General features: G+C 42.2%; 1 protein-coding gene across 2 annotated transcripts; it reads left to right on the top strand.

Annotated features, from left to right (window-relative positions):
• The first annotated feature begins 121 nt into the window (after positions 1-121).
• LOC130373047 (NXPE family member 3-like) lies at positions 122-26,202 on the top strand. Of its 2 annotated transcripts, none has more exons than XM_056579273.1 (6): positions 122-242; positions 19,938-20,097; positions 23,392-24,173; positions 24,256-24,326; positions 24,433-24,648; positions 24,748-26,202. In XM_056579273.1, exons 2-6 carry the CDS (start codon positions 19,963-19,965, stop codon positions 25,305-25,307), a joined length of 1,764 nt encoding a protein of 587 aa, XP_056435248.1. In that variant the 5' UTR covers positions 122-242; positions 19,938-19,962; the 3' UTR covers positions 25,308-26,202. The 2 variants fall into 2 exon arrangements, with proteins under 2 accessions (XP_056435248.1, XP_056435249.1); XM_056579274.1 differs by lacking the exon at positions 122-242 and adding an exon at positions 13,683-14,268.
• Positions 26,203-27,505: the final 1,303 nt, after the last annotated feature.

The raw sequence follows: 27,505 nt of genomic DNA, 5'->3' as shown, positions 1-27,505 counted from the left end.
TCATAATTTCACCAGATATGGCAGACAACTATCAATCCAAACTGTGGAAAAACACGGCTCCTTCTAGAGGAGGAGCCATCTGTATAAATATGAACCACCCCCTAATTAAAGCAAGTGGTACTAAGAATCTCCCTGCGCACATTGTTATACCTACAGTAGCTGCTTGCCAGACTGTGCTTTCTATCTTACCTGAATAAACGGTTAACTCAACTGAAGCCTCATCCTTGAAAAGATCACGGCAGGTAAGTCGTTTTCCTTAAAGGGACATTCATAAATATTTCCTCTTTGGTTTAATATCACCCACCAGTAATCTGACTTATCCTCCTTAGCAAACAATTTCTTATATTTATATTATATTATTAACATTGAACGGGTAAGTCAGAGAGGGACATAAAGCCTTTACCCGGCCAATTTGAAAGCCTACACTGCACTTTTGGTTTATTGGTTGTTGGTTGGTTGGTTTATATGGTTTATATTGCTTTATTGGCCAGGTTTGCAAAACAAGGAATTGACTTCGGTTAACCCTATGCTCTCAATGTACAACACTCAACACTTAAATTATTGTTAATATATAAAAAAAGAAAACAAAAAACAAAGAACATAGAAAGAAATATAAATATATCGTTAAGTATACAGTATAACAATACAATATAAAATACTAATTTGCAATAAAGAATATACAATAACAATGTAAGAGGAAGAAACAATATAAGGGGAAGAAATGGTGCAATATCAGTGCAGTCAATATACAATATACCCCCAAACAGTCAGAGACTTAGGATTTCCATGTAAATATAAATACAGTGCAAGGCAGTTCAGTGCAATGGCAATATATAACAACAATATTGGAACTAAAAAATCGAAATATACATGAGGGTTCAACAGAGTGACTGCTTGGGGAAAAAAGCTCACTTTGTGTCGGCTGGTTTTGGCAAACATTGCCCTGTATCGCCTACCAGAGGGAAGGAGGTTGAACAGTTTGTGACCAGGATGTAAGGGATCTAGGGCGTTTGGTGGCTGACCCAAACCAGAAAGTGATAGATGACTTGTGAAGCACATTGAGTTGCCTTGTTGTATGAAATGGGCTATACAAATAAACCTGCCTTGCCTTGCCTTGCCTAGAGGTGCAGATGACAGACTGAATGATGGCTGAAGAAGATGGTTGAAGATGGTCAGCAGCGCTTTAGGCAGATTAAACTTCCTTAGTTGTTGCAGGAAGTATAACCTCTGCTGGGCCTTTTTCTGGAGAGAGTAAATTTTAGGTCCTGTGAAATGGTTGTACCCAGGAACCTAAAGGAACACGACAGTGGACACTGTGTCGTTCTGGATGGTGAGGGGGGGAGTGGGGGGGGGACTTCTCAGAAAGTTCACTGTCGTCTCCACAGTCTTCTTTTGGTTTAACACCAGGTGTTGCTGAGGTTTAAAATGGTTCTTCTCGACAGGTAGATTAGGCTGCCTCGCCATGGCATGTAAAGCAGCATTTGCATGTGGGACAATCCTGGATAGCAGTCAAAAGGACAAACAATGAATCATTTAGTACATGAATGGATGGATTCAAAACCTTTGCTCTGCAACATTTTTGTTTTATGGTTTGATTTCTTGCATGTCTGACACTGTTGATCATATGCTGGACAGGTTTCTCTCTGAGCTGCGTGGCTGCCTCCACAATTGTTAAGATTTGGGTTAGGCTGTGTGTGCATTCCTTTCTGACACTGATGTCTGGTAATGATATGAGGAGAATATACGCCTGTGTGCGGGCTGAACTGTCAAAGTATGCCGCTGCAATGAAAATGCCTTATTCTTGTTCAAACCCTTGCACATGCTCAGCGACATTCCCATCAAAGAGTAGAGGGTCGGGTCTGCGGAATCCCTCAGCCATCACGATACGAAGTTTGTTGCTGTTGCTAGCTTGCGACGTTAGCTCGTAAGCTAGTTTTCTTCACTCACTAGTTGAACTTTTTTGTCCTTTCATTTTTTTTCCGAAAGTTTTATATTCCATTATGTCCGCGTTTACTTATGACACCATGTTGAATGACGATACAGAGGCAATACTTAATATATTAATATAAAGTGAATTTTATTGAAAGTAGATAAGGGAAATGTAAAAAAGAGTTTTCTTGACGCACATGGTTGTTAAAAAGCATATTTTTACTTCAAACAAGTAATAGCACAGTCGATTCACTTGCCCCACTCGAGCCTCCCCCCAGTCTAGAACTCTTGTCCTATTAAGGCCACGTTTATACGTAGCAGGGTATTTATGGAAACAAATATTCCCCCCCCTCCGTTTTCCAAAATAACATTGTGCACACAACATCGTTTTCAAAAAAGTTGTCGTTTACAGCAAAACGCATAAATACGCCGTCGAGCGCCATTATAACTATGCCAAACCTATGGGCGGCAGTGTAGGGAGAAGGATAAAGCCATGAAAGCCAATCAGAATCCTCAGAATCAACAACAACGAATCACACGAGGGTCTTCCTGTAACAAACTAACTGTAAACATAGGGCGCTCATATGACGTTAAGCATTTCCTGGCGCATAATGTGACGCTTCAGAACCTAAAACCCTGTTTCTCCCCGTTGACACGACAACACATAACCGGCGTTTTCAGAAATCTCCACTTCGGCCGGAGTTTTTAGAAATGATCGTTTTTTGTGATAAAAACAGCGTTTTCGTGTAAATGAGAGGCCAAACCGCGTGGAAATATCTGCGTTTTCCCTTCGTGTAAACGGGGCCTAATGCTGCTATCCATTTGGATTTACGAAGTGGTAAAGTCGCAAATCTCCCAGCTTTCTTGCAGCATTTCACTGAGGCGACGCCCCCTTTTGGTCGTAGTATCTCGTCGCTTTCAAAGTAGAGCGAGCAGAGCTGTACAACTCGCAAATAAGATGGCTGCGCCCATAGTTAATGGGGGATGAGATGTATTTTCTTTCTATTTGTACCACGTTGTTGGTTTTAATGTCGTTTTAAAAACATCTTACACACTTCATTTCATTGCTGCTTTAATCCGGTCACCAATATATGCATTGCACGGTCTTGCTTTGCGTGCAATTCAATGTAAAGTTTTGTTTTGAAGCTGGTTTGCTAAAGAGGCTATGTTGCTAATGATGACTAGCCTGCTACTACTCCCCCTCGTGGCTCGACAGAAACACAAATGGCAAACTGGAAGGCTGGCGCAAGGGAAATAAGTCACGTTCTCGTCGTTCGTACCAGCGTACCATCCAAATGGATAGCAGCATAAGGAGCACCAGAATGGGTGTGGCTCAATTAGCCTATGAGCCACAGCTGCAGACTATTACAGGGCTACCAGCCAGACAGGAACACGTCAATCTTTTAAAAAATGTTGAACACAGTGAAGATGCCATTCACATCTTCACAGGAATATTAGGACATCTTAGCTGTAACCATAGGCGTCGATTACGGGGGGACATGTCCCCCCCACTATTTGAAATGCGAATTTTGTCCCCACCAGTTATAAAAATGTGCAAACCAATTGCGACTGAAAAAATCCCCACATACTCAACCGAAATCGTAGAGTCTAAAATCATGCGATAGGCGCGCACAAAGACATCATTTATTAGATAGGCATACCTAATAAACCGTTGGAACACACAAGACTGGAACCCATAGCAAAGCCGGTAAACAAACCCCGACTCCCGAGAAGCCCAATCCCTATGAGCTCCCCGCGCTACGGCCATCCGGAGGCGCACAGAGCTTTTGGCCGTGATATTATATATACAATTATATTATATTATATATTATTATATATAGAGCTCCGAGAGTCGCAAACGGCAACAATCACTTTCTCCTCCATGCTGCAGTTCACCCCGGACTGCACTGCACTGAGTTTGACCGTTGAATGCTGATTGGCTGTTACGTTACACATGTCACTCAGTGGCAACGCTGTTTGGTGTGAACGCACTGGAGAAGTTTCAAGAAAGACAGACAGCCAAAATTGACATTTTTATTCAGAAAATAGCCGGTCCTTTTGCTTCCTATAAAAAGCATGTTTGTGACACTGGATAACGGTATGGATACATCATCTAGCCTGCATGTGGAGGGCCACATAAGGTAAGAAATTGGTTTACGTAAACTTTGCTGCTGGTTCTGTTTGCTCGTGATGACCTGGCCAAAGGTTACCCACGGTCCTAAGCGATTGTGATCTGATTCTGGTTGGTGCTCCAGCTAGTATGCATTGTATATATAGATTGCAGCTAGTAGCAGCTACACACGGTGCGATGGCTATGCCAATGTGGTTATAGTTGTTTTGTCTGAGATATGTGATGACTTGGAGCCTGGTAGGCCTATCCTGACATAAATATGTTCTCGCATAACCTGTGTGATTATCCTAAACTGTAGGGGATTTTATTTGCGGGCAATTTGCTTATGATGTTGTAACGAGTGAAGTCTACATTGGTCCTTCGCAAGTGTTTACTGCTGGTCAGGATTTGGCAGATGCAATTCTCCTCTGGGCGCTTGTTTTTTTTCTTCTTTTTTTAATGCAGCATAACATATGCTACCAGCAGCCCTTGCTCGTCTTCAAAAGGCTGATGCTCAGCACCTCGTTTCATTTCGTACCCCCTTTACAGTCTGGCATTGTTTGTCTGGTAAACTTTGTTGATGTCAAGATAAGTGTTAAATTGCCAACACTGTTTTTTGTCCTGTGTGTATTAGTATTACATATCCCGAGCCAATACCCTGGTGTTTCCTACGCCGTTTTGCAAAACAAGCCAAAACACAAACTGTGGTTTTCAACTTTTATTGTTCGAATAGGATTTTATCAATACCTGACAATACACTGTAGAGCATATTGTAATGCAGCGTTGAATGGATTAATAGCTTACATAAGGGTACCCAGCACTTTTCAAACCACACTCAAGCTTATGGTTATTGTCCCCACCACTTCTAAAAACAAACTGACGCCCTTGGCTGTAACCTCAGGGCCTATCGATGTACATACACGCGCAGTAGCAAATACGATGGCTGCTAAGGCAATATACTTGAACTGGCATTATTGTGAATGCTCTACAGACAGGGAATGAAACATCGAAGGAGGTAAGAAGTGACAGTCAGGACAAGACCCGTTTTTTCTAGAAAAAAAAAGTAGCAGGGAGCAGACCCCTGCGCAAAGCCGAGGGAGCAACGCGACCGAGGCGGGGGATGGTGTGGAAGGGGGGTCTCCCCCTTCCACGGCGCGAAGCCTTTGAAAAAATAATGATTAAATGGTACATTCTGAGGCTATCTTAGAGAGAAATTCTAGCTCTTGTGGTCATCCTGAAAAACTAAAATACTATCAACTTTTGGTAGACTTGTACAACTTTACCCTGTAAATAAACACGACAAATTTCAAAAATATTGGCTAAACTTTTATTAAGTAGGACAAATCACAACAGCAGCCGTCTGTTCCTGAGACTGCCCCAACGGCTCACTGCCTTGTCAAAATCAAATTGATCAATTGCAGGCCCCTCAATACTGATCCTGAGGAGGTGGTTCAGGGTAGCGTTAGTCATGGTAGACCTCCTGTGCCATGCCTCTATGGAACAAGTTTTGGGGCTCTAGAGTCAATAATGGCGACGCTATAGAAATGTTACTATTGTTGTCGTTTTCAGTTTTGCACTTTGCAGACGGTCCCTAAGCTCGCGGCTGAAAGCCGACTGCTCGTAGAAGCCAATGCAATTCAGTTTTGCACTTTGCAGACGGTCCCTAAGCTCGCGGCTGAAAGCCGACTGCTCGTAGAAGCCAATGCAATTCAGTTTTGCACTTTGCAGACGGTCCCTAAGCTCGCCGCTGAAAGCCGACTGCTCGTAGAAGCCAATGCAATTCATCGTTCGCTAAAGACGGCTCGTTTGGATGAAAACTATGTTGTAGCTGGTTCTCTGGGTTACTACACTTTTATTGGGCTAATTCGGCCGTGCAGCTGCCATTTAGTTCCCTGCTACGGGTTCCCTGGTAACAGGGAACCCTGTTCGACTGTTCGACTGTTCGTTTTGCTCTCGCAAAACTCTTGATCAACACTCAGCATTTGTTTATTTCTGTCGTTCATTGAAACCGCTTTGTGCAGAGAGAACTGGAATGGTCTTGTATACTTGCTTAGCATCTTAGCGCCTAGACCAAAAACCCATTCAAATACATAGTAGCTAGCTAGCTAGCTGCTAATAACTTTAACGTTAGCATTTCGACTCGGTCTGGGAAACTCCAATTCGGATCGGAATATTTTTGGAGTAATTATAAGTTATTTGAGGATCAGACACATTGTCAGGTGGTGGTGTTGGGATATTTTCGCGGAGAAAAGATCGTTTTGAGAAATAGTGTATGTTGTACAGCAGCATGTAAGTACAGATCCAAGTCTGACAGGTTCAGTCGGCATTTCGGTAGGATGGCGCACGCCGGGAGTATCGGGGCGCAGCGCCCCTGTTCCCTTGTTTAGAAAAAACCCTGACATTATGTATTGAGACAGCCCTCTGGCATGATTGTCAGGCTCCCAGGAGGTGATCAGTGTAACACCCATGCTGGCTGAGCTCCTCAGCTATATAACCTGTAGGAGTCCAGGGCTCCAGACTTATTTTTTCACTAGGAGCACTGTGGCCCCTAACTGAAAATTTTAGGGGCGCAACCAGAAATTTTAGGGGCACACACCGTTAATCAACATGCCAACCAAATATTCACATTTCTACTTATTTTCACTGTATTACTAATAACTATTTTGATAATAGATGCAGAAATTACTATGTGCTGTTTCAAATTCGGTGTCACATTTTATTGTGATTCTCATCTATCCCAACAGTTCCCAGGTTTGCGCATTCATGCGTTCGACAAGTACGGAAGCGACTGTTTCACAGGAGTGCGCCCGCTTGTCGTGCCGCTTGACAGGACGCTGAGCCTCCTCTCTGCCCGCTCGCCTCTCCATTGAGAATGCATTATCAGGCCCGACAAACGCCTCCTGTGTGAAAAGCCCTTTATGGCACCTGAAGCAGAGTCCTGCACTGGTTCGGGTGACCCGCACAATTTGGATGAAACGAGTCGGGTCGGAGTCGGACGACTGAACAGCGCGGGTCAGGCGCGGATTTTGCGATTGTGAGCGAGACTTCACCGGTAGTGGATATGTTAATCAGGAGCGGAGGAGTCAACTCAAACCGTCAACAGTGGATGATGTGCTTTTTTTGCACAACAATCTAAAGCACCAAGCCATACACCAGATAGTGTAATTCCCATCTAATGTTTCTAATTTTCCATCGGGTGCGGGTCGGGTGTCGATATCAATTTATAGCGGGTCTGGTCGGGCTACTGTCGGAACACGGGTCGGATGCGGTTTGAAGTATTGCGGGTACGGGCGGGTGCGGGGTTGGTAAAATAAGACCTGTGCAGGACTGACTTGCACTGGCACACTAGCCGAAGGTCGGAAGAACGAGTAAATCGTTTGCTTGCTCATTGTAAACGCACGTAGCAGGTTGTGAAGTTGTGCTCTTTCGCACAGACGTTTACGCGCGCTCGATAATCCCTAGGACCCTCCCCCTCGACACATTAGCAGTGGCCTATGGCGACACATTAGTGCCATAATTCACTAATGTGATAAAAGATGCATTCGGGCGTATTATATTATTCCACACGCGTAGATATTAACTGCGAGCGCGCAAATGATCTCTGCGCGCGCAAAACAGCCTCTCGCGCGCGCAAATTACCTTAGCGCGCGCAAAACAGCCTCTCGCGAGCAGCAAATTACCTCAGCGCGCGCAAAACCTCTCGCGAAAGATGTTTTTACGCTCTCGCTCAAATTTAATTTTGGCACTATGGGGGAGGGAACCAAGGCAGGGCGGGCTTTCCTATGATTGGCCGTTTCTGAAGCGCGATATTTGATTGACAGCCCTCCTCAGCTCTCTTCTCATTCAATTCTGAATTGTACAATAAATGGCTGAAACGATAGTTACTTATTGTAACTCTAGATTCTATGAGTATAGGCGCAGCCTTTTAAGGCTATCGATATTGGGTTATCCCTAGGCGTGAGCCGTAGCACTGAAAATTTGTAATCCCCGACCACCAACAGCGTGGGCCTCAATTACGTCCGCGTGCGGCGTGCCTCAACGACATCCGCATTTCGCAGATATAGTCGGGCGCCGGCGGACGTTCTGCTCCCAATAAACAGCTTTTCTTCAGCTATTTAAAGGACAATGAGGCCAACACTTAAAAGGCTGCGCCTATACTCTTAGAATCTGGAGTTACAATACGTAACTATCGCTTCAGCCATTTATTGTACAATTCAGAATTGAATGTGAGGAGGGCTGTCAATCAAATATCGCGCTTCAGAAACGGCCAATCACGTTTGGCCGTTTCACGTATCGCCCTGCCTTGGTTCCCTCCCCCATAGTATGGCGACACATTAGTGCCATAATTCACTAATGTGATAAAAGATGCATTCGGGCGTATTATATTATTCCACACGCGTAGATATTAACTGCGAGCGCGCAAATTATCTCTGTTCGCGCAAAACAGCCTCTCGCGCGCGCAAATTACCTCAGCGCGCGCAAAACCTCTCGCGAAAGATGTTTTTACGCTCTCGCTCAAATTTAATTTTGGCACTATGGGGGAGGGAACCAAGGCAGGGCGATACGTGAAACGGCCAAACGTGATTGGCCGTTTCTGAAGCGCGATATTTGATTGACAGCCCTCCTCACATTCAATTCTGAATTGTACAGTAAATGGCTGAAACGATAGTTACGTATTGTAACTCCAGATTCTATGAGTATAGGCGCAGCCTTTTAAGTGTTGGCCTCATTGTCCTTTAAATAGCTGAAGAAAAGCTGTTTATTGGGAGCAGAACGTCCGCCGGCGCCCGACTATATCTGCGAAATGCGGACGTCGTTGAGGCACGCCGCACGCGGACGTAATTGAGGCCCACGCTGTTGGTGGTCGGGGATTACAAATTTTCAGTGCTACGGCTCACGCCTAGGGATAACCCAATATTGATAGCCTTAAAAGGCTGCGCCTATACTCATAGAATCTAGAGTTACAATAAGTAACTATCGTTTCAGCCATTTATTGTACAATTCAGAATTGAATGAGAAGAGAGCTGAGGAGGGCTGTCAATCAAATATCGCGCTTCAGAAACGGCCAATCATAGGAAAGCCCGCCCTGCCTTGGTTCCCTCCCCCATAGTGCCAAAATTAAATTTGAGCGAGAGCGTAAAAACATCTTTCGCGAGAGGTTTTGCGCGCGCTGAGGTAATTTGCTGCTCGCGAGAGGCTGTTTTGCGCGCGCTAAGGTAATTTGCGCGCGCGAGAGGCTGTTTTGCGCGCGCAGAGATCATTTGCGCGCTCGCAGTTAATATCTACGCGTGTGGAATAATATAATACGCCCGAATGCATCTTTTATCACATTAGTGAATTATGGCACTAATGTGTCGCCATAGTGGCCATTCCCTATCCTTCTTACACTCATTGGCCTGCTAAAGATTCTGGATTCATTGACGCGCCCCTTCCACGTTTAACGTGTAAAAAAAAAAAGGGCAAATTTACTGGTCGCACATGCTCGACCAGATGGAAAATTCGGTGGCACACTCTTAAAATTTTGGTCGCAAATTGCGACCATTTGGTCGCAATCTGGAGTCCTGGAGTCGGATACTTGCTCTCCCCTTTGACGTATGGTTTGTTTAGGTTTTTGGGTTAGCTTTGCTTTGCAACTACCCCACATTCTCCACTATTCTACACACAGCACTCATTACTGATTTAAATGGATCACTTTAACTTACTTTACCTTAAGTTGGTTAAATAAACGATTATTGTTATGCTTAAAGCCATGTGTGGTCTCCTCTTTGTCATTCCCTTAAGCCGGGCTGTGACAGTATGAGAGATATATATATATATCTAGATTATATATATATATATATATATATATATATATATATATGTTAGAAATAGATAGTAAAGTCCTAAAGTCCAAAAAACATTCAAAGAACGTGTCTCCGAACAGCTGTCTGGGAGACGTTGCATCAGGACTAGTGATGGGGATCATTAATATTTATTGATGTCGATAACATTTTCGATACTCCTTAACGATCCGAGTCTTTATCGATACCAGAATCGATACTTTTCTATTAATTGGTGGAAATACGAAGCGTTTTTAGTGATGAGGAAAATATTTAGGAAATAAATAATTGCATTTTAAATTAAATATGTAATTCTTAATAAATATTGACATCAGTAGTTTGGTGGAAAGAGTACCAAAATATTTTACTCAAGTACAAGTACTGTTACTCTGTTGAAATTGTACTCAAGTACGAGTAAATTTACCGGTCAAAAAAATCTACTGAAGTAAAAGTAAAAAGTAAATAATTTAAAATGTACTTTAAGTAAAAGTAAAAAGTTACTTTTTTGCAATCAGTGTTTTCTGCCTCTACTGTGATGTGCAAAAGCCCACCTGGGAAATCGAAAGCCCACCTGGCAAATTCCCACTTTACAAAGCATTATACAAGAAATATGAAAGTCAAATGTAGCGCCGAAATCTCGTAGCTTGCCTGATTGCACCAACAGTTCATGAACACATGAAAATGGTAAGCCCAATGTCACTGCGAGAAAGACGGTTGGTTTCACCACCGAAATCGTAGTTGGCATTGGCAATGGCAGTTGACAGTTGACCGTTTACATATCTGCGGCTGTCAATTGAAACATTGGGCTTATTTGTTTTGTTTAATATGCTTTCTGGCCTGATGGATGCATTTGGTAGGACGGATAACGGCAGGTTAGCAAGCTAACGTGCTTATACTATTATTAGCCAACTGAATAAGCACATTAGTGGGCATAGTTCTAGCTAACTGCCGTCACAGTGCCAACAGGTTGCTACTTCAATATTGTATTACAGTATTAGCAGTACCATACACAGTTTTCGGGATATGGCTAGCTTGTTGTCAGTTTAAACCTGGAAAGGCACGAGAAACATGACTTACCTCAACGTGCTTTCGGAGATTCGACGTCGAATTCTTGTAAGCTGATATGTTGGACTTCTTCGGCACACATAGTTTACATTGCATGATATAGCTTTCTCCACGTTTCTCCACGAAGCTGAAAATGTTTTCAAGATAGGGCCAGGGGTGCACTAGGTTAGAGGATGAACGGCTCGTGTTGGTCTCCTCTGAAGTAGCAGGTGAATCTCCATCGTCTGCCTCCATGTCAGCCATCATCGTTTGAGTGAGAGACAGATCGTACGCGCCAACACTCTTTATAAAAGAACTAGGTTCTAGGCTAGAATTCTAGAGCTGCCGGCGCGCAGGCTCGCTCCGAGCAAGGTACGTTTTATTACTCTGTTTTCTGGGAATAATTGACGCAAGCAGAAACCAGAAAACAAGCCGTTTTTTCGTTTTTTCGTTTTGACAAGAAAACGAAAATCTAAATTTCAGTTCGTTTATTCGTTTTTTGGTTCTTACTGAGCGAAACGAATTTACCACTCAATATCTGGTTTCCGCCGGTGGGCGGGTCCTCTTATTGCCTAGCGTGCTTCATTGCCCTGTGCTCTTCATAATAAAAGTTCTTCCGTTTGATAATGTCGACAAAAATATTACTGTATTATAGACACTAGCAGACACAGAGGACCACACCACCCACAGTCAAGACTGACATGGCTTCAAATAACAATAATAGTATTCATAATCATTTGAAAATGAGAATTTATGAAGTTATGATGACTTCAGTGCAGTTGATATTTAGCCACAGTTAATACATGCAGAGCAGACCTGCGAACGCTGGCTGCTGATTTCCTCACAGCCTGAGAGTTATGAGGAATACAAGTGATCACAACACATTTCTGACAGCTGAAAATTGCGCATTTGTTGACCTTTATCCATTTAAAGTAAACAAATTATTTTTTCTTGTTGAAAGATATTTTATATTGTTTTCATATTATTATTTACTGATGGTGTTTATGCGAGTGCGTGTTATATTGAAAGCGAGGCTGGGTGTGCCTATGAATATAGGCTACAGTGATTTTTTTAAGGTGCTATACAAGCAAATCATATTGTCTACTCTGTACAGTACAGTGACAGGGAGTGTTAAGTAACCTACTTCATTCAATATCGAATAGGCTACTGTAGCCTACACTATGTACAAATGGTTTTGCTCATGGCAGTTGTGACAGTCATTTTAACGTGTCAGCAGGCAAGCTTCACTCATTCCAGGATGCATTATGCGTTGTCCTATAGCCTACTTGGAACATGTTTTGGAATGGATCTATAGTAGCGTATAGAAATTTGCTCATAACAGGCCAGCTGGAATACAAAGCAAACTCTTTGTATTCCAGCTGTTTTTTTTGTGATGTTTTATGATGTTTCAATGTTGCGTTGGTAATGTGTTAGACAGCTTAGATGTTCTTAGATGTTTTGTTAACCTGATTCCTATCCCACTCTGTTTAAGTAAAAGTGTGCTACTGCTGCAAAATCTCTTTGCTTTTGTTTTTTTCTTTTCTTTAATGTGTTTGGAAATGACTTTCAATGATGTTAACTAGATCTCATAACTGGCCTAAACACATAAAAATTTGTATGTACCCTATACCGTTTGACTATAAGACCTCTATAAGAATCTCTATTCATGTAGTCAGTCAATGATCAAACTAGTAGCATGAATATGAATTACAGTCCAAGCGGGTTAGGCAAGGCAAGGCAATTTATTTTTATAGCCCGTTTTTACAAACAGTTTGTCTCAAAGGGCTTTACATAGCATGAGCTTCATAACAACATCCTCTTCCCTTAAACCCTCACATCGACTGAGTAAAAACTCCCAGGAAAACCAAGGGGAAAAATTGCAGTTGGTTCAGACTGGGGGTGGAGCTGTGGAGAATATATGGAAACACAGAGAGACTGCGAGACGCCAAGGCCAAACTACAAGGTGCGAAAGGTGAGGGGGGGGGGGGGGGGGTCTGCCTCTCTGACCCATGGGGAGAGCTGGTTCCACAGTAAAGGAGCCCAGTAACTGAATGCTCTACTTCCCAGTCTGTTTTTAGAGATACTGGGAGTCACTAACAGACCTGCATTCTGGGAGCCAATAAAAACCTTTGATAAGTCATAATAAAAATAATGACTCATTATTGTGCATTTAAAGATGTATATTATTACATTGCAGCATTATTTGGGGATGACAATACAAGACTTCCATGAATGTGCATTTGAAGGAGAGTTTGCTTTGTATTCCAGCTGGCAAATTTCTATAGGCTACTATAGATCCATTTCAAAACACGTTCCAAGTAGGCTATATGACAAAGCATAATACATCCTGGAATGAGTGAAGCTTGCCTGCTGACATGTTAAAATGACTGCCACAACTGCCATGAGCAAAGAGCAAAACCATGTGTGCATAGTGTAGGCTACAGTAGATGTACATTATGCCATGAGCAAAGAGCAAAACCATTTGTACATAGTGTAGGCTAAGCCTAATCAATATTGAATGAAGTAGGTTACTGTACACTCTTTGTCACTGTACCGAGTAGTCAATATGTTTTGCTTGTACAACTGCCATGAGCAAAGAGCAAAACCATTTGTACATAGTGTAGGCTACAGTAGCCTATTCAATATTGAATGAAGTAGGTTACTGTACACTCTTTGTCACTGTACAGAGTAGTCAATATGATTTGTTTGTACAGCACCTTAAAAAACTCACTGTAGCCTATATTCATATTCGTTTTTTTTACTCAGTACGCTTGTGCTGTAAAATGTACCGAAGTACATTACTCCAAAGAAAATGTACTTACCGTTTCTTTATGTTACATTTGAACGCATCATGATAACCTAACAGTCGTTTTACTGAGCCAACCTCACACATCACGCTGCACATCTGAAATTTTATTTACTTTTTAAGATAGCTAGCTTGTATGCTGCTGATTACAACACAGATTTCACAATTGGATTACTATTTTTAACTGACGGGACTAGCGACAATGTCTGTGTGTGCGATTGCTTGAGTTTGAGTGGATGATTAAGACGGGCCCGTCTGTGGTGCGACAGTAGAAGGAGGAGACAGAGTCTTTTCAACTCGGAGACAGTCGAAGTACTGCATTTGGTCTTTATTTGATGCACAATGCTAATGTGCTTGGCCATTGAGGTTGTGTTCCCATTTACAATAAATTATTTTCGCCCTTTTCGCCCGTTCAGCCATCCTCGCGAACAAAGTTAACTGCCAGACTTCACTTGTTTTACTTGTAATAGCCTACCTGTTTGCTTAAAATTCCATTCAAAAACATTGGTGGACACGCTGCAGTGAAAATCGTTTTTGTTTCTTAAGATTTGGCGTACTCGGTGAGTTGGTCCACATGGATTCATGTGTTTCTGTATTTCTTTTAATAAATCTTTGACTTACCTGACAATCAGGCCTATGCTTTTTTTATATCATTGATCCATGTAAAACTTTTGATACAGGTGTTGTGTCGAGATCTGTTTCCCCGTCGAGATGTGTTTCCCCTAGTCCCGCCCCCGTCCGAAATTACCCGAAAAGGCCCTCTGTTCCATAGGAAAGGAGGCTCACACATCTTTCAAATTCATACTGCTGACTTATTTCCCCACAAGAGATAAGTGCTGTGATTTTCAGGCTGATATCATTCAATTTGACCATTTAGAACAGGGGGAACGCATCCTGACAGCTTGGAATATTACTGTCAGATACTGTTCCCCCTCTGTTCCATAGGAAAGGAGGCTCACACATCTTTCAAATTCATACTGCTGACTTATTTCCCCACAACAGATAAGTGCTGTGATTTTCAGGCTGATATCATTCAATTTGACCATTTAGAACAGGGGGAACGCATCCTGACAGTCATTATCTGGGACTAGGGGAAACACATCTCGACGGGGAAACAGATCTCGACACAACACCTGCCGGTTTACTGGGTGGGTTAACATTGCATCAGAATCCGATATATTTGTGTTTCATTAGAACTTGTAAAGTTGAAGTATATTATAGAAAGTTTCCACTTTATTGGCAGGTTTAGTATTTTGGTATAATACTAACTTTTGGGTCGTTATGAAGACTGCCCCGACAACCCCAGAAATCGTAGATTGGCGTGTGCTCAGGATATGATCTCCATATAAGTTATAACCAGGGGTGGACTGGGACAAAAATTCAGCCCTGGCATTTTCTGTCCAGACCAGCCCACTACATTATCAGCACTAGGGGTGGGACGAGACGAACGGGAAGAACCCTGTATGTACTTTATTAAAACAATTTAATCAAGTAAATACATCCGAATAATAGTACAGCACTGCAAATAGCAGTTGTTGCTTTTTTTTTTCAAGTTTCTCTTTGTGTCTCTTGTGCTGCTGACAAGAAAGGCATGAAACCTGAACAGGAAGTTAACAGACATCCTGTGGTCGCTGCATCTCAAACCCCCATATCTACATATCTACAAAACCCTTGTTAAATATCACACTTGATCCAACGCTAAATTCTCTCTTGCAGTTTTTAGTCTGTGAATGTGAAAATCTTTTGGTTTAAGCCCAGCATTAGTTAAAACCAGCCTCTGACAATAATAACAAAATATCCTGACAAATAATCTAAATAGAAACATATTACAGTCAGAGAGTAGCAGCATTAGAGCTGAAACTCATTTGTTTCAACTGTGACTCAGTCATTGTGAAACCATAAATAGAGAATTGAAGGTTTTTTATCTGTAGCTGCGAGAAAAAGTCTAAGAAATTAATTACAGGTCTGAACAGATATGCATTCTCATATTAGACATTAGACTTTTTCACACAGCTATAGATAAAAACAAAAAATATCAATTCTCTATTTATGGTTATATCTATATATATTGCCCTACTTCCTCGTCCGCAGCCAGCCAGCTACACTAATTCAACCAAATTCATGACCTGCAAGAAACAGCAAACAGAACTTGTACTCAGTATCTGTGTACTGAGTGACAAGTATATGTAGCCATGTAGACTTTTTGTGACGGAGTGACACTTGGTGAACAAATGTATCTGTCATGAAGGATGACTTAAGTCTCAAAAGAGCCCCAAGACCTACCTGCATAACTGTTAATTGAACTTAAAAGAAATGCAGATGTTTGAAATTAAAATCATCAATATGAAAATCTTCAACCAGGAAATAAACCTTTGTTTCAATCTGAGACGAAACATGTTGCATAGTAAACTTGCAAAGTCAAGATGAATCTCTCTCTCTCTCTCTCTCTCTCTCTCTCTCTCTCTCTCTCTCTCTCTCTCTCTCTCTCTCTCTCTCTCTCTCTCTCTCTCTCTCTCTCTCTCTCTCTCTCTCTGAAGAACTTATATTAGGTCAGGAAAACCTGTTTGACAGGAGATGATGGTAGCAGAGAATATAAAGAGCCATTTATGAATTACCAATTGTCATTTTATCACACATGTTTCTTCACATAAACCTTTAAACATACACATATTGCATTCCTCTCACCACATGTAATAGTCATCACCTCAGTAAACAATAAATTAATTGAAAGATTACAATAAATTCAATGGCAAATATTGCAAATTAAACGAATTATTTCCTTACTTGTATTTTGTGCTAAAATTCAAAGTATCTCATCTGTATTTACAATACAGCATGGCAGAGGCGTCGTCAGCCCCTTTTTACTGGGGCACGTGCCCCAGTAAAAGTCTCCAGTGCCCCAGTAAAATTCCATTGATCATTATTAAATTAATCTGCAGAAGCGCCGCACTCGCTATGGAATCGACAGGATTCATCAAGTACATCTCCTGCTGCCTCGGGAGTCTTCAGTCGAGCCTGCCTCTTACCAGCCAATCAAAAAACGAAAGGGGCTACATAAAAGCCAATCAGAAAATAGCCCTATTGTATCTGGGTAAGATTTAACGCAACAACCAATGAAAAAAATCAGTTATTTACGGATTCGTCCACGTGACTCTTCTGAATGTTTCAGTGGTAAAGTGTGTAAAGTATGACCAAGTGTTTCTTTCTGTTCAATAGTCTAGATAGAACTTTATCAATCCCCTGTAGGAGAAATTTGTTAATAAAACAATAATGGTAAAAAAAATAAGGAATCTCCCACTTCCGGCTTCCATGAAAGAGAACCATACTAATTCACACAATAGCGTTGATGCAAATCTAGCATTAAAGGTTAATTTAAGGAAGTTCTCTCCAGTCACGCTGAAACTAGTTTGCTAGTAGTAGCGCTTTAATTTGCAGTGTAAGAGAATTCTGAGAAATCTGAATGCTGACAAAATTCTCAGAATTCTGACACTGCAATTTATTTGCACGCTACGACTAGTGAACTACTTTAAAAAAAACTCGACACTGCGACCAGGCGACAAATGACTGGTGAGAAGCTTCTTAAATTAACCTTTAATGCTAGATTTGCAGCACTTTAATTCCCGTCAACTTTGTTTTCTAACACCAGCATTTCCACAACTATGCTCATGTTCGTGACTGCTATAGGCCTACAAAACCATTTATAGTGCATCTATTTTTCTGCTGGGTAGTGATAGTCGCCCTAAATGCAGCTTTAATTTGGGCTCTGATTCTGAATAAATGCCGCTGCTGAACTGTGTGAATAAATAAAGGGAACTGAAATCTAAAGAAGACACGTGGTTTTGATGTAGGCCTACCGTGAATTCCAGCTGAAAGTGGAACATTGCTGCCATCAGGGGAAATTAATGTAACCTAGGCATATTGTAAGTAGCTTTCAATTCCTTGTTTTTTTGTTGATCATGTTTCGTTGGAAACCACGGGAGCTGGAAACAGCCCAGAGTAAGTCATCTCCTTTTTTAACGTTACAACAAATTCACAACTTGTTTGACACAAACAATGACAACTTGATTGCTGTTAAAGAATGTTGCCCACATAATTAGCACCAGTTTTTCAATACTGAGCGTCTGTAGCCTGTAGTTTTATAGCACACACACACACACACACACACACACACACACACACACACACACACACACACACACACACACACACACACACACACACACACACACACACACACACACACACACACACACACACACACACACACACACACCATGCGTGCACGCACACACGCGGAAAATGAATAATGAATGAAAAATTGTCTGTCTTCAAAACTTGAGGAAGTTTTAGTGGACAAAAACTTCCTTAACACAAAAAAGGAAATTATGGATATACAGGGTGTTTTTAACATATATGGATCCAACAATGTTCCCAACACTGACACAGATAATTCAGATCATTGCACTCACAATTCCTGTAAACAGTTGTAGTTGTGAGCGATCTTTCAGTGTGTTGAGAAGGCTCCACACCTGGCTTAGGTCAACCATGGGGCAAGGAAGGCTTCACCAACTTTCTCTTTTGTCCATTGAAAAGGAGCAACTATGCAAAGTGAGTCAAAGCCACGTTATTGACCGCTTTGCCACCATGAAGGCGCGGCGATACAGCTTAATAGTGAAAAAATAATCATTAAAAAAGGCTCTATGCAGTAGTGTATGGCCTTATTTAGTTTAATTTAAGAGCTTTGATGGTTCTATAACATTTTCCAGGTTGATTGGTGGCAATGAGCCACCTCACCTTAAGTCAGAAATTCTATTAGTTTTAAACCTTGTTTCTTGCCTTTTTAGTACATGTCGTTCTGGCAAAATTATGCTGTTTCCACACAGCTTCTAAATAAATATAGATGTGTAGACTTCTCCTGATAAAGAGGTGAAGGTCATAAAGAGACTTTTTGTTTATTTGTCAGTTACCTTATTTGTAAATCTTTGAGATGTGTATGTGTTTAAATAAATATAATTGTACGGTACTCATGAATCCATCTTTGCGTCTTTACCTTTACCAGTGCTTTAATATAGCCTACAATATGACAGTGACAATGATTTTGAAGCTTGTACATACCCTTCTGTATCCATCTATTTCATATTGTGCACACGTAAAAAAAAAAATGTTGGCAGTTGGGGGCCTTTGCCCCAGTAAAACTCTAGGTCTAGCAACGCCCCTGCAGCATGGTTCTGCATCTCCATTTACAGCTAGTTAGTCCATGTCAATGTTTACTGATGCTATGGCAACAAGAGACTGCTGACGTTAGAAGCTGTTAGCTACCTTAACAACATCTGAACAATAATAACCCATAATATCACAATTCGGCATATTTAAACAAAATCAACCACAACTACCAACAGTCACAGCCCTTCAACTCTGGGCTAATATGTTGTCACAAGTATGCAGTTAATTAGGTCACATCACATTCAATGTAAAAACGTTTTGTTTTGGACATGTGATGCAGCCTAGCTAGCCCCAGGCTAACGTTACTTGTGTTGACCCCGGCACCAAATAGGTCTGTACAATTTGAACATTTAGCAGCTTCCACCTCCAGAGAGTCGCAGTTTTCTTACGCTTATCCATTTTCAGCTCCCTCCCGACTCCCACGACTCCGGCCCGCGCCATGAGGTCCCGCTGGTTTGTGTTGTGATTGACAGCACTGTTAGGGCTCTCTGAGCCAGTCAGCCCATGATTGATTGACAATGACAAACATAGACCAATAATATGCGTCGATGCTGGCCACACACTGCTAGCTCTCTGTTGCCCATTGGCCGGCACAATTGGAGGGAATTTAGAGAGAGAGAAAAAAACAAAACATAGCGGACCAGACCGGCCCACATTGGGTCAACGGCCCACCGGGACGATGCCCGGTATGCCAGATGGCCAGTCCACCCCTGGTTATAACAATTAATGGACTTGGTCGTGTGATTGTATATTTTGTGAGGAATCATCATATGCCCCCCTCCCCTCACATATTCTAATCTGTAGTATCTTGGCTATACTAATTATTAAATGGACTGCAACAGATTTGGCTTAAGATAATTATTTATTGTGGCTATTCAGCAAAACGACCATACATATAACTGTCACTCAGGGCACGCGGTTACTGTCCACACTGCAAGTATCCCCCTCCACAACATAATCAATGAAAGTTATGTTTTGAATCCATATCTCCTCTCTATTGTTTAAGTGTTGACAGCACCAGTACTACCACAATGTTGACAGCGGATAACCATGGAAAGCCGAATGGGGTCATCACGTGTCAACATCTGTCCAAATATGCCCTCATCTTCCTTCTCCTGGTCCTCTCTGTTCTCATCTTCCTGCTAATCAACATGCTCAATCTGGAGGTTAGTGTTGCAATGGTCTTTTCATTATATAAAGCAATTTAAAGGCCCTTAAAGCACTTTGCATTGTGATTTTTTTGGGGGGATATCATCCTCTTCTACCAGTGAGTTGCAGCTACCTCAGTGATGCAAAGCTATGTACCATAAATCTAAACAAACCCTGGTATAGCCCTTTTACCCCTATAATAAAGAGGGCAGGGCCCTAGGTTCTTCAATCAATCTTAAATTATTAGTTTTGATTTCCTATATTATGCTAACCATATAACACCATGGCTTTGCGAATTTTTTTTTACCGGCGTTGCTATGGTTAACGGTCTTACGTGATCCAACGGTTTATTAGGTTTTTAATAAATCGCTGTCTAATCAATACTTCATTCACATTCGGAGTCAAAGCCCTACTATGTGATAGAATTATTACTTGATGCAAATAATTCTAGCTGGCTCAGCCAAAGTTGATGAGATGACAGGTGTCACGTTAAAATTGTACCGGGGGCGAAAATTGTACCGGCCTACGTCATCGTTTGTTTACATCCTGACAACCTGCCCGGCAACAGACGACGCGATGCAGAAAACATGTTTCCAAACGACGAAATAACATAATACAGATAGCGGATCGCTATCTGTATTATGATAGATAGCGATAACACTTGTTTTTACTTTATATTTGTATTGTATTTAATTGTTTAATCGAAACAATAAAAAAATTTGCCCGCGAAACGGGCGATCGCGTCAAATGACAAATGTTTTGCCCGCAAAACGGGCAATCGCGTCAAATGACGTAGGAGGGTTCTTGAAACATAATACAGATAACGGATCGCTAGATAACACTTGTTTTTACTTTATATTTGTATTGTATTGAATTGTTTAATTGAATTTAGCTAGTAAACTGAGTGTTTTAAGCAGGTTTCATAGTCTAGAATGTTCAAGAACCTTCCTACGTGATTTGACGCGTCATTTGACACGATCGCCCGTATCGCGGGCAATTTTTTTTATTGTTTCGATTAAACAATTAAATATATTACAAATATAAAGTAAAAACAAGTGTTATCGCTATCTATCATAATACAGATAGCGATCCGCTATCTGTATTATGTTATTTCGTCGTTTGGAAACATGTTTTCTGCATCGCGTCGTCTGTTGCCGTGCAGGTTGTCAGGTTGTCAGGATGTAAACAAACGATGACGTAGGCCGGTACAATTTTCTCCCCCGGTACAATTTTAACGTGACAGCGGCTTATTTTGGCTTACACAATTATTGGCTGGCCGCGGCCAAAAATCGAAATGGTGCAAATGGCGCAAATGGCGGCGCCTGTCGGCCGCTTCGGGATCTGTTACTCTGGCTGTTTCCCAATGTCAAGGAAGCATGCTCAACGGCCGCCCTTTTAAGGACGCTACGTCATAGAACGCCGACACTGTTCCAATGTTGAGGACACTAGAAAGCTGCGCCATTTTTGCGTCCTTTGTTTTGGAGAATTCCGAGATTTTTCAAGGATGCATCCATATATCTATGGATGCATCGCTGCATCCTAGATGAGCCAAAACTACCCACAATCCTCTGCGTTCACTGGGCGGGTTCTTGAAAATGGCAGAGCAGTACACGTTCGAATGAAGTGAAGTTGTATTCGTTTTCAGAAATATTTTGTGCCATATTGCTTTTTATAGATTCATCATGTTAATGCAAATAATCAACCCTAAAGACCCGTGTCACTTTTCAAACGTTTTTGCAACTTAATGATACGTTGCTATATTTTGCATGGACGTAGCTGGTGTTAAACACCACTGTCACCAATGTCAATTTACTCGCTCACAAGATTACATTATTTATGTATACCTATTTATGTTTACATAAATAGGTATTTATGTATGTTTTGTATACCTATTTTATTTAACAATTTCTCTTCCTGAAAATGTTTCTGCTCTCTGAACAGAGTGCATAAAATAATCAGATGAACAATAAAAAAAACAAAAAAAGAAACATTCACTTTTGTTTGAAAAAAGAATGAATACATAATATAATATGCATCTTCTATAAGGAGGTGGTAAATACAGGATGCAACTCATGCAGTGTGAACCACAGTGGTATAGAGGGGGCTGGGGGCTATGTGCAGTCAGACACCATTACAACCTTCAAGTCACAACTCAAAACTCACCTGTTCAAACTCGCACACAACGTCTAACTGATCACTGTTTTGATAGTTTTTTTTTGTTTTGTTTTGTCTTGTTTTTGTTTTATTTATTTCTTATTGCTTATGTTTATTTATTTATTTATTTTTTTTCCACAATGTCTTGTTTTTTAAAAAATGTATGATGACTCTGTAAGGTGACCTTGGGTGTTTTGAAAGGCGCCTCTAAATTAAATGTATTATTATTATTATTATTATAACTCTGCGAACGGTGTCTGGTCTATTTTGCATTCTGCAAGTCAAAATATAATCGACTACTGAGTTCAAAGCACAATGTGGAAGTGTGACACAAGCCCATCACTGCAGATCTAAAACATTATTTGCATATTTAACATATTATTTCCATGATTGCCATGACACTGAAACACATTGAATATGTTTCCATCCGCACATATATAAAATGGACATAAACAAATACCGGTATGCAAAGATAAAGAATAAAAGAATGTATTCATTTTCAATCAATTCCGATTCGTGAAAACTTTATTTATATTAGTTACATTCTTTATCCAACAGGTATTGCACAAAGCTCTTGAACTGGTCGATTTCAGCTTATTTCTAAACTGTTTGTATTCTTATGCGTTGTGGTCAAATAAATATCGATCAGCTTGATTGCTGCCATGTTTTATTCATAAGCGCACATGTGTTTACAAGCGGACACGCAGTATTAAAAAGCGGAAGCGCTTCCACACTACCAAGTCGTTCCCAAAGTCCGACGTTACAAACGCTAGGAAGCACTCGAGCTAGCACTCTAGTCTCATCTCCATAGGACGCGACTAGCAAGGACGCGTCCTAGCAAGGCTGCAGCCTTCACTTTGGGAAACAGCCACTGGCTATTACTGAAAAGGTGAGGATAATGCAATCAAAAAAGAGGCCGGGGGATGCTCAGTATATCTAGGTTTTTTTTCTGCCGTGTGTGAACTGCATGATCAAGCACCAAACAAAATACTATAATCCTGCCGCGCACCTCTAAAAGTTTGCTCCGCAAACAGTCTGCGAACTGCGCATCCACAGCAACATGAATGCAAAACAGATGATAAATTCTGCTTTAGACTACTACTCAATGCCGCGGTCAGCTTCACTTTAATCTGGACCTCTCTTCTCATCCTCCTCAGAACCTGAGCTGCCACACAGCATCAATGCTTTTTCAGCCACAGAGCAGCAGCCACACGGCTTTCGCCCAGAAGGCGCCCCTCCCTCCCTACTACAACTACACTGTCTGCAGCCACCTGGAGCCCACCCCCGAAGAAGCCCTGGAAGATCGCTACCTCCTCAACTCTATCGCTTGGCCCAAGTCCCCCACCGGCCCCGCGCCAGTGCCCCTCATTCAGAGCAGCGATCCTGTGCACAGCCTGTTCAACCTCCTGCCCTTAAAAATCCAGAGGGAGTGGCGAGTGGGGGACCAGCTGGAGGCCCTGGTCCAGATGCACGACTTCCAGGGCCGTCCCAAGCGCTACGGCGGGGACTTCCTGGTGGCGCGGTTGCACTCCCCTGAGCTGGGGGCGGGGGTGGCAGGCAGGGTGGTGGATCACCTCAACGGCTCCTACTTGGCTCTGTTTCCCCTGCTGTGGCAGGGCACGGCCCAGGTTGTGATCACCATGGTGCACTCCAGTGAGGGGGTGGCTGTGCTGCAGCGGCTCCAGGAGCAGCGGTCTGACCGGGTCTTCTTCAAGAGTCTGTTCCGCTCGGGCAAGCGGTCCGAGACCACCATATGTGACATGTGCCTGCCACCAAATCAGCCGAAGCAGCCGCTGTGCAACTACACAGACCTCCACACCGGGGAGCCCTGGTACTGCTTGAAGCCCAAGATGCTGAGCTGTGACACTAGAATAAACCACGCCAAGGGAGGCAACAAGAAGAACCTCATCACCAACAAAGAAGCACTACTCCTTCAGAGGTTTCAAGGATGCTTCTCTTGTAATAATGTAATTTATAACTCTGGAAATGTGTTTTTATCCTTGTTTGTTTATTACTCACAGCGGTGTGAACATCAAAGTTGTCATCCATGCGTCAGGACCTGATCGGATCAACGTGCTTCCTGGGAAGAAAGGTACACAATCATTGCTACAGTCTATGGAGGAGGGTTGCTTTTGTAGTTTTGGTGCCCCCTTGTATGTATTTAATTTTGTGACATATGTACCATTCTCATATCCAAGATGAGATAAAAAACCGCAGCATCATACCAGAGCCAGTCAAATACACCCCTTCTGGGTATTACTACCAAGGCTCTTGGAGGTCCTTCGCTGGAACTACTGCCCGCAAGTTTAACGACTCCTCGTCCATCACGCAGTGCCTGACTGGCAAGGTGTTCCACATGTACGGAGACTCCACGGTGAGGCAGTGGTTTGAGTACCTCAACGCTTTAGTACCAGGTGAGCGCTGACACCCCTTCTCCGTTCACACTACGCCCTGACCATGACTCATGTCCCATTGTTGATGTCCATTGACCGCTTTCATTCGGTTTCTCCTAGAAATCAAAGAGTTTAACCTGCATAGTCCACAGAGATCAGGGCCCTTCATGGCGGTGGACAGTAATCACAACATCTTGTTGACATACCGCTGTCACGGTCCGCCCATCCGTTTTGGCGCCGTCAGCACCAACGAGCTTCGCTATATTGCCAATGAGCTAGACGGCCTGCCTGGAGGGGCTGACACAGTGGTAGCCATCAGCATCTGGTCCCACTTCAGCACCTTCCCCGTGGAGGTCTACATACGCCGCATGCGGCACATCCGACGGGCACTGGTACGGCTCCTGGACCGGAGCCCTGGCACGCTTGTGGTGATCCGCTCGGCCAACTTACAGGTCCAGAACCAGGAGGTGAGCCTGTACAACAGCGACTGGTTCTCACTGCAGCGCGACAGGGTTCTCAGGACCATGTTCATGGGCCTGGGTGTTGTGTTTTTGGATGCCTGGGAGATGACCTTAGCCCATAATCTCCCCCACCAACTCCACCCACCCCCGGCCATCATCAAGGACATGATGGACCTCATTCTGTCTCATGTGTGCCCTACCAAGAAGCAGAAGAGCTAGTGGCAGGGAAAGAAGGGGGGAAGTTGAGATGTGCTGTCCAATTGCTTGCAACATTGTTGCTCTATTCTGATTCTCTTACCATTAATAAGTTAACTATTTAGCAAACGCCTTTATGCAAAGGACCTTGCAGTGGATTCAGATATATATGATTGAGGAGCAGATGGCATTAAGCACCTTGCTCAAGGATACCTACAGAGATCGCACCCTTTATCTATCGACACCCTATCCACTACAGTTTTTTTATTTTAGTGGCCAGTTTATAAACTAGAACAAGAGTGTTTGTTATGGCCACTGTCAGAGGCCTCTATACATTTGTAAAAAATAGTTTCGTTTTTTCTATTGACTGTTGCCTTCAACTGTACTTTTGTATTTGTTTAGCCAGGGTAAGGTTAGTAGACGTGTCTACTTGGCAGCTAGATAGCTTTGCCTTCCTTTTGTTAGCTGATAGCTTATCTCTGTTTGTTTGATTATTTTCTTCGGCAGCACTCGAGTTCCACGTCCTGTTTGCATATCTTGTGGTGTCATACTTGTTTTATGTTTTGATGTTCAGACTGTGCTTTCTATCTTATTTGAATAAATGGTAAACTCAACTGAAGCCTCATCTTTGAATAGAACACGGCACTCTGTTCCATTTTCACCATCATCTGTTGTTTCCAGTCCATTTTTATTCAGCAACATCTTGCTCATCTACTCTCCTTAGCCCAGCCATTTTACATCTGCGACATCCCCCGCTACTCAAGACAGTGGGGTTTTAATAGTGTTGATGAAATGTGCCAAACCAAGCATCTTTTGGTCTTTTCTAGTAACCAATCCTCAGCATTTTAATGTTTGTACATTTGTTATCCAAAATTCTTTGAAAGAAATATTCAGTGATACACTGGCACCAATAACAGACTTTGAGGTACAACTGCTTAATTAAAGGATTTTTACAGTCCTTGTTCCTTTGTGCTGGACTAAATCTACTTTCTTCCTTTATTATTTTGAAAGGCACAGTAGTCTTGATAAATGGTAGAGGTCATTGTCATTGTCATTGTTTTCCGAAACATTGCTAGATGGGACAAAAGATAACATCTTAGTAGCATCCAAGCCAATAGTCAACCGTTGTAAGAAAAAGAGAACTTTCACCTAATGTTGAAAAATTGCAGCCAGACAAGCAGCTACTACTGATACTGTCCATTTATGTGTATGTTCCGGAAAACTTTTATTCTTAAAATGCCTTAACCTAACGACCTTCAGAATTCTTCAGAAATCATGTTATTCAACTGTAAAATCAATGTCATGTTTCATTATTTCATCCCCATCTGGTTTTACTCGCAAATCTTTACAATGATTTAACAATTTTTCTGTTGGTTTCACGGAAGCTGTCATTACATACAGTTGAACTGCACTGTTGGCTTTAACCGTCACTCATTGCTGTATGCGGGGGTCATTTTAGGAAGAAGTTCCGTCAAACTCAACGTATACAAAAGCAGGTTCTAGAAAGTAAATAAGACTGTCCACAACAAACGATAGACTTGCACCACCTAATGCGGGTTTTGAATTTCCTTTGATCTTGGTGTTGTGGCAATAGTGATAAAAGAAGTGAGGAGATAATTTCTCGGCCGAGAGCCGACACTGCATAGTAGTATTAGACGTGTCCCTGACCAACCCGGTATCACGCGATTTCGTGCTCATGCGCACAAACGTTATTAATCTATTGAATCGTGTCCCAGATTACGATTGTCCGACTTTTTTAGTGCTACACAGAACGAAATGTAAACCAATGCATTCTGAATGGGAGCGTTCTCCGACAATTGACGTGCTCCACAAAACGAAACGAGAGAGAGAAAGAGAGAAAGGTAGGGACAGAGAGAGAGAGCGAGAGAGAGAGAAGCTTCAGAAGGGGTGAGCGCAGATAGTACAGTGCACCCTCTAGTTATATATCTGTATATATTATCAGAAATGTCAACATTTCTGATTTGTAAGCAGACCTCCTCAAAAACGCTCCCATTCAGAATGCATTGGTTTACATTTCGTTCTGTGCAGCACTAAAAAAGTCGGACAATCGTGATCTGGGACACGATGCGCACAAATTAACGTTTGTGCGCATGAGCACGAAATCGTGTGATACCGGGTTGCCCTGACATGTGCGCCTGAAAAGTGCGTCTTAGCGAACCAAGACGCCCAGAACTCTATCTGTTTCAAAGAAACAGCATTTG

This window comes from Gadus chalcogrammus, chromosome 20 (assembly GCF_026213295.1).
Source record: "Gadus chalcogrammus isolate NIFS_2021 chromosome 20, NIFS_Gcha_1.0, whole genome shotgun sequence".
NCBI classification, from domain to species: Eukaryota; Metazoa; Chordata; class Actinopteri; order Gadiformes; family Gadidae; genus Gadus; species Gadus chalcogrammus.
The sequence above is the reverse complement of the archived record's forward strand: the minus strand, read 5'-3'. Positions and strand labels throughout refer to the sequence as shown.

Coding starts and splice junctions, on each gene's coding strand:
- LOC130373047 (XM_056579273.1), top strand. CDS start 19,963: ATGTTGACAGCGGATAACCATGGAAAGCCGAATGGGGTCATCACGTGT. Junction 20,098..23,391: donor TCAACATGCTCAATCTGGAG/GTTAGTGTTGCA, acceptor CATCCTCCTCAG/AACCTGAGCTGCCACACAGC. Junction 24,649..24,747: donor CCTCAACGCTTTAGTACCAG/GTGAGCGCTGAC, acceptor GGTTTCTCCTAG/AAATCAAAGAGTTTAACCTG.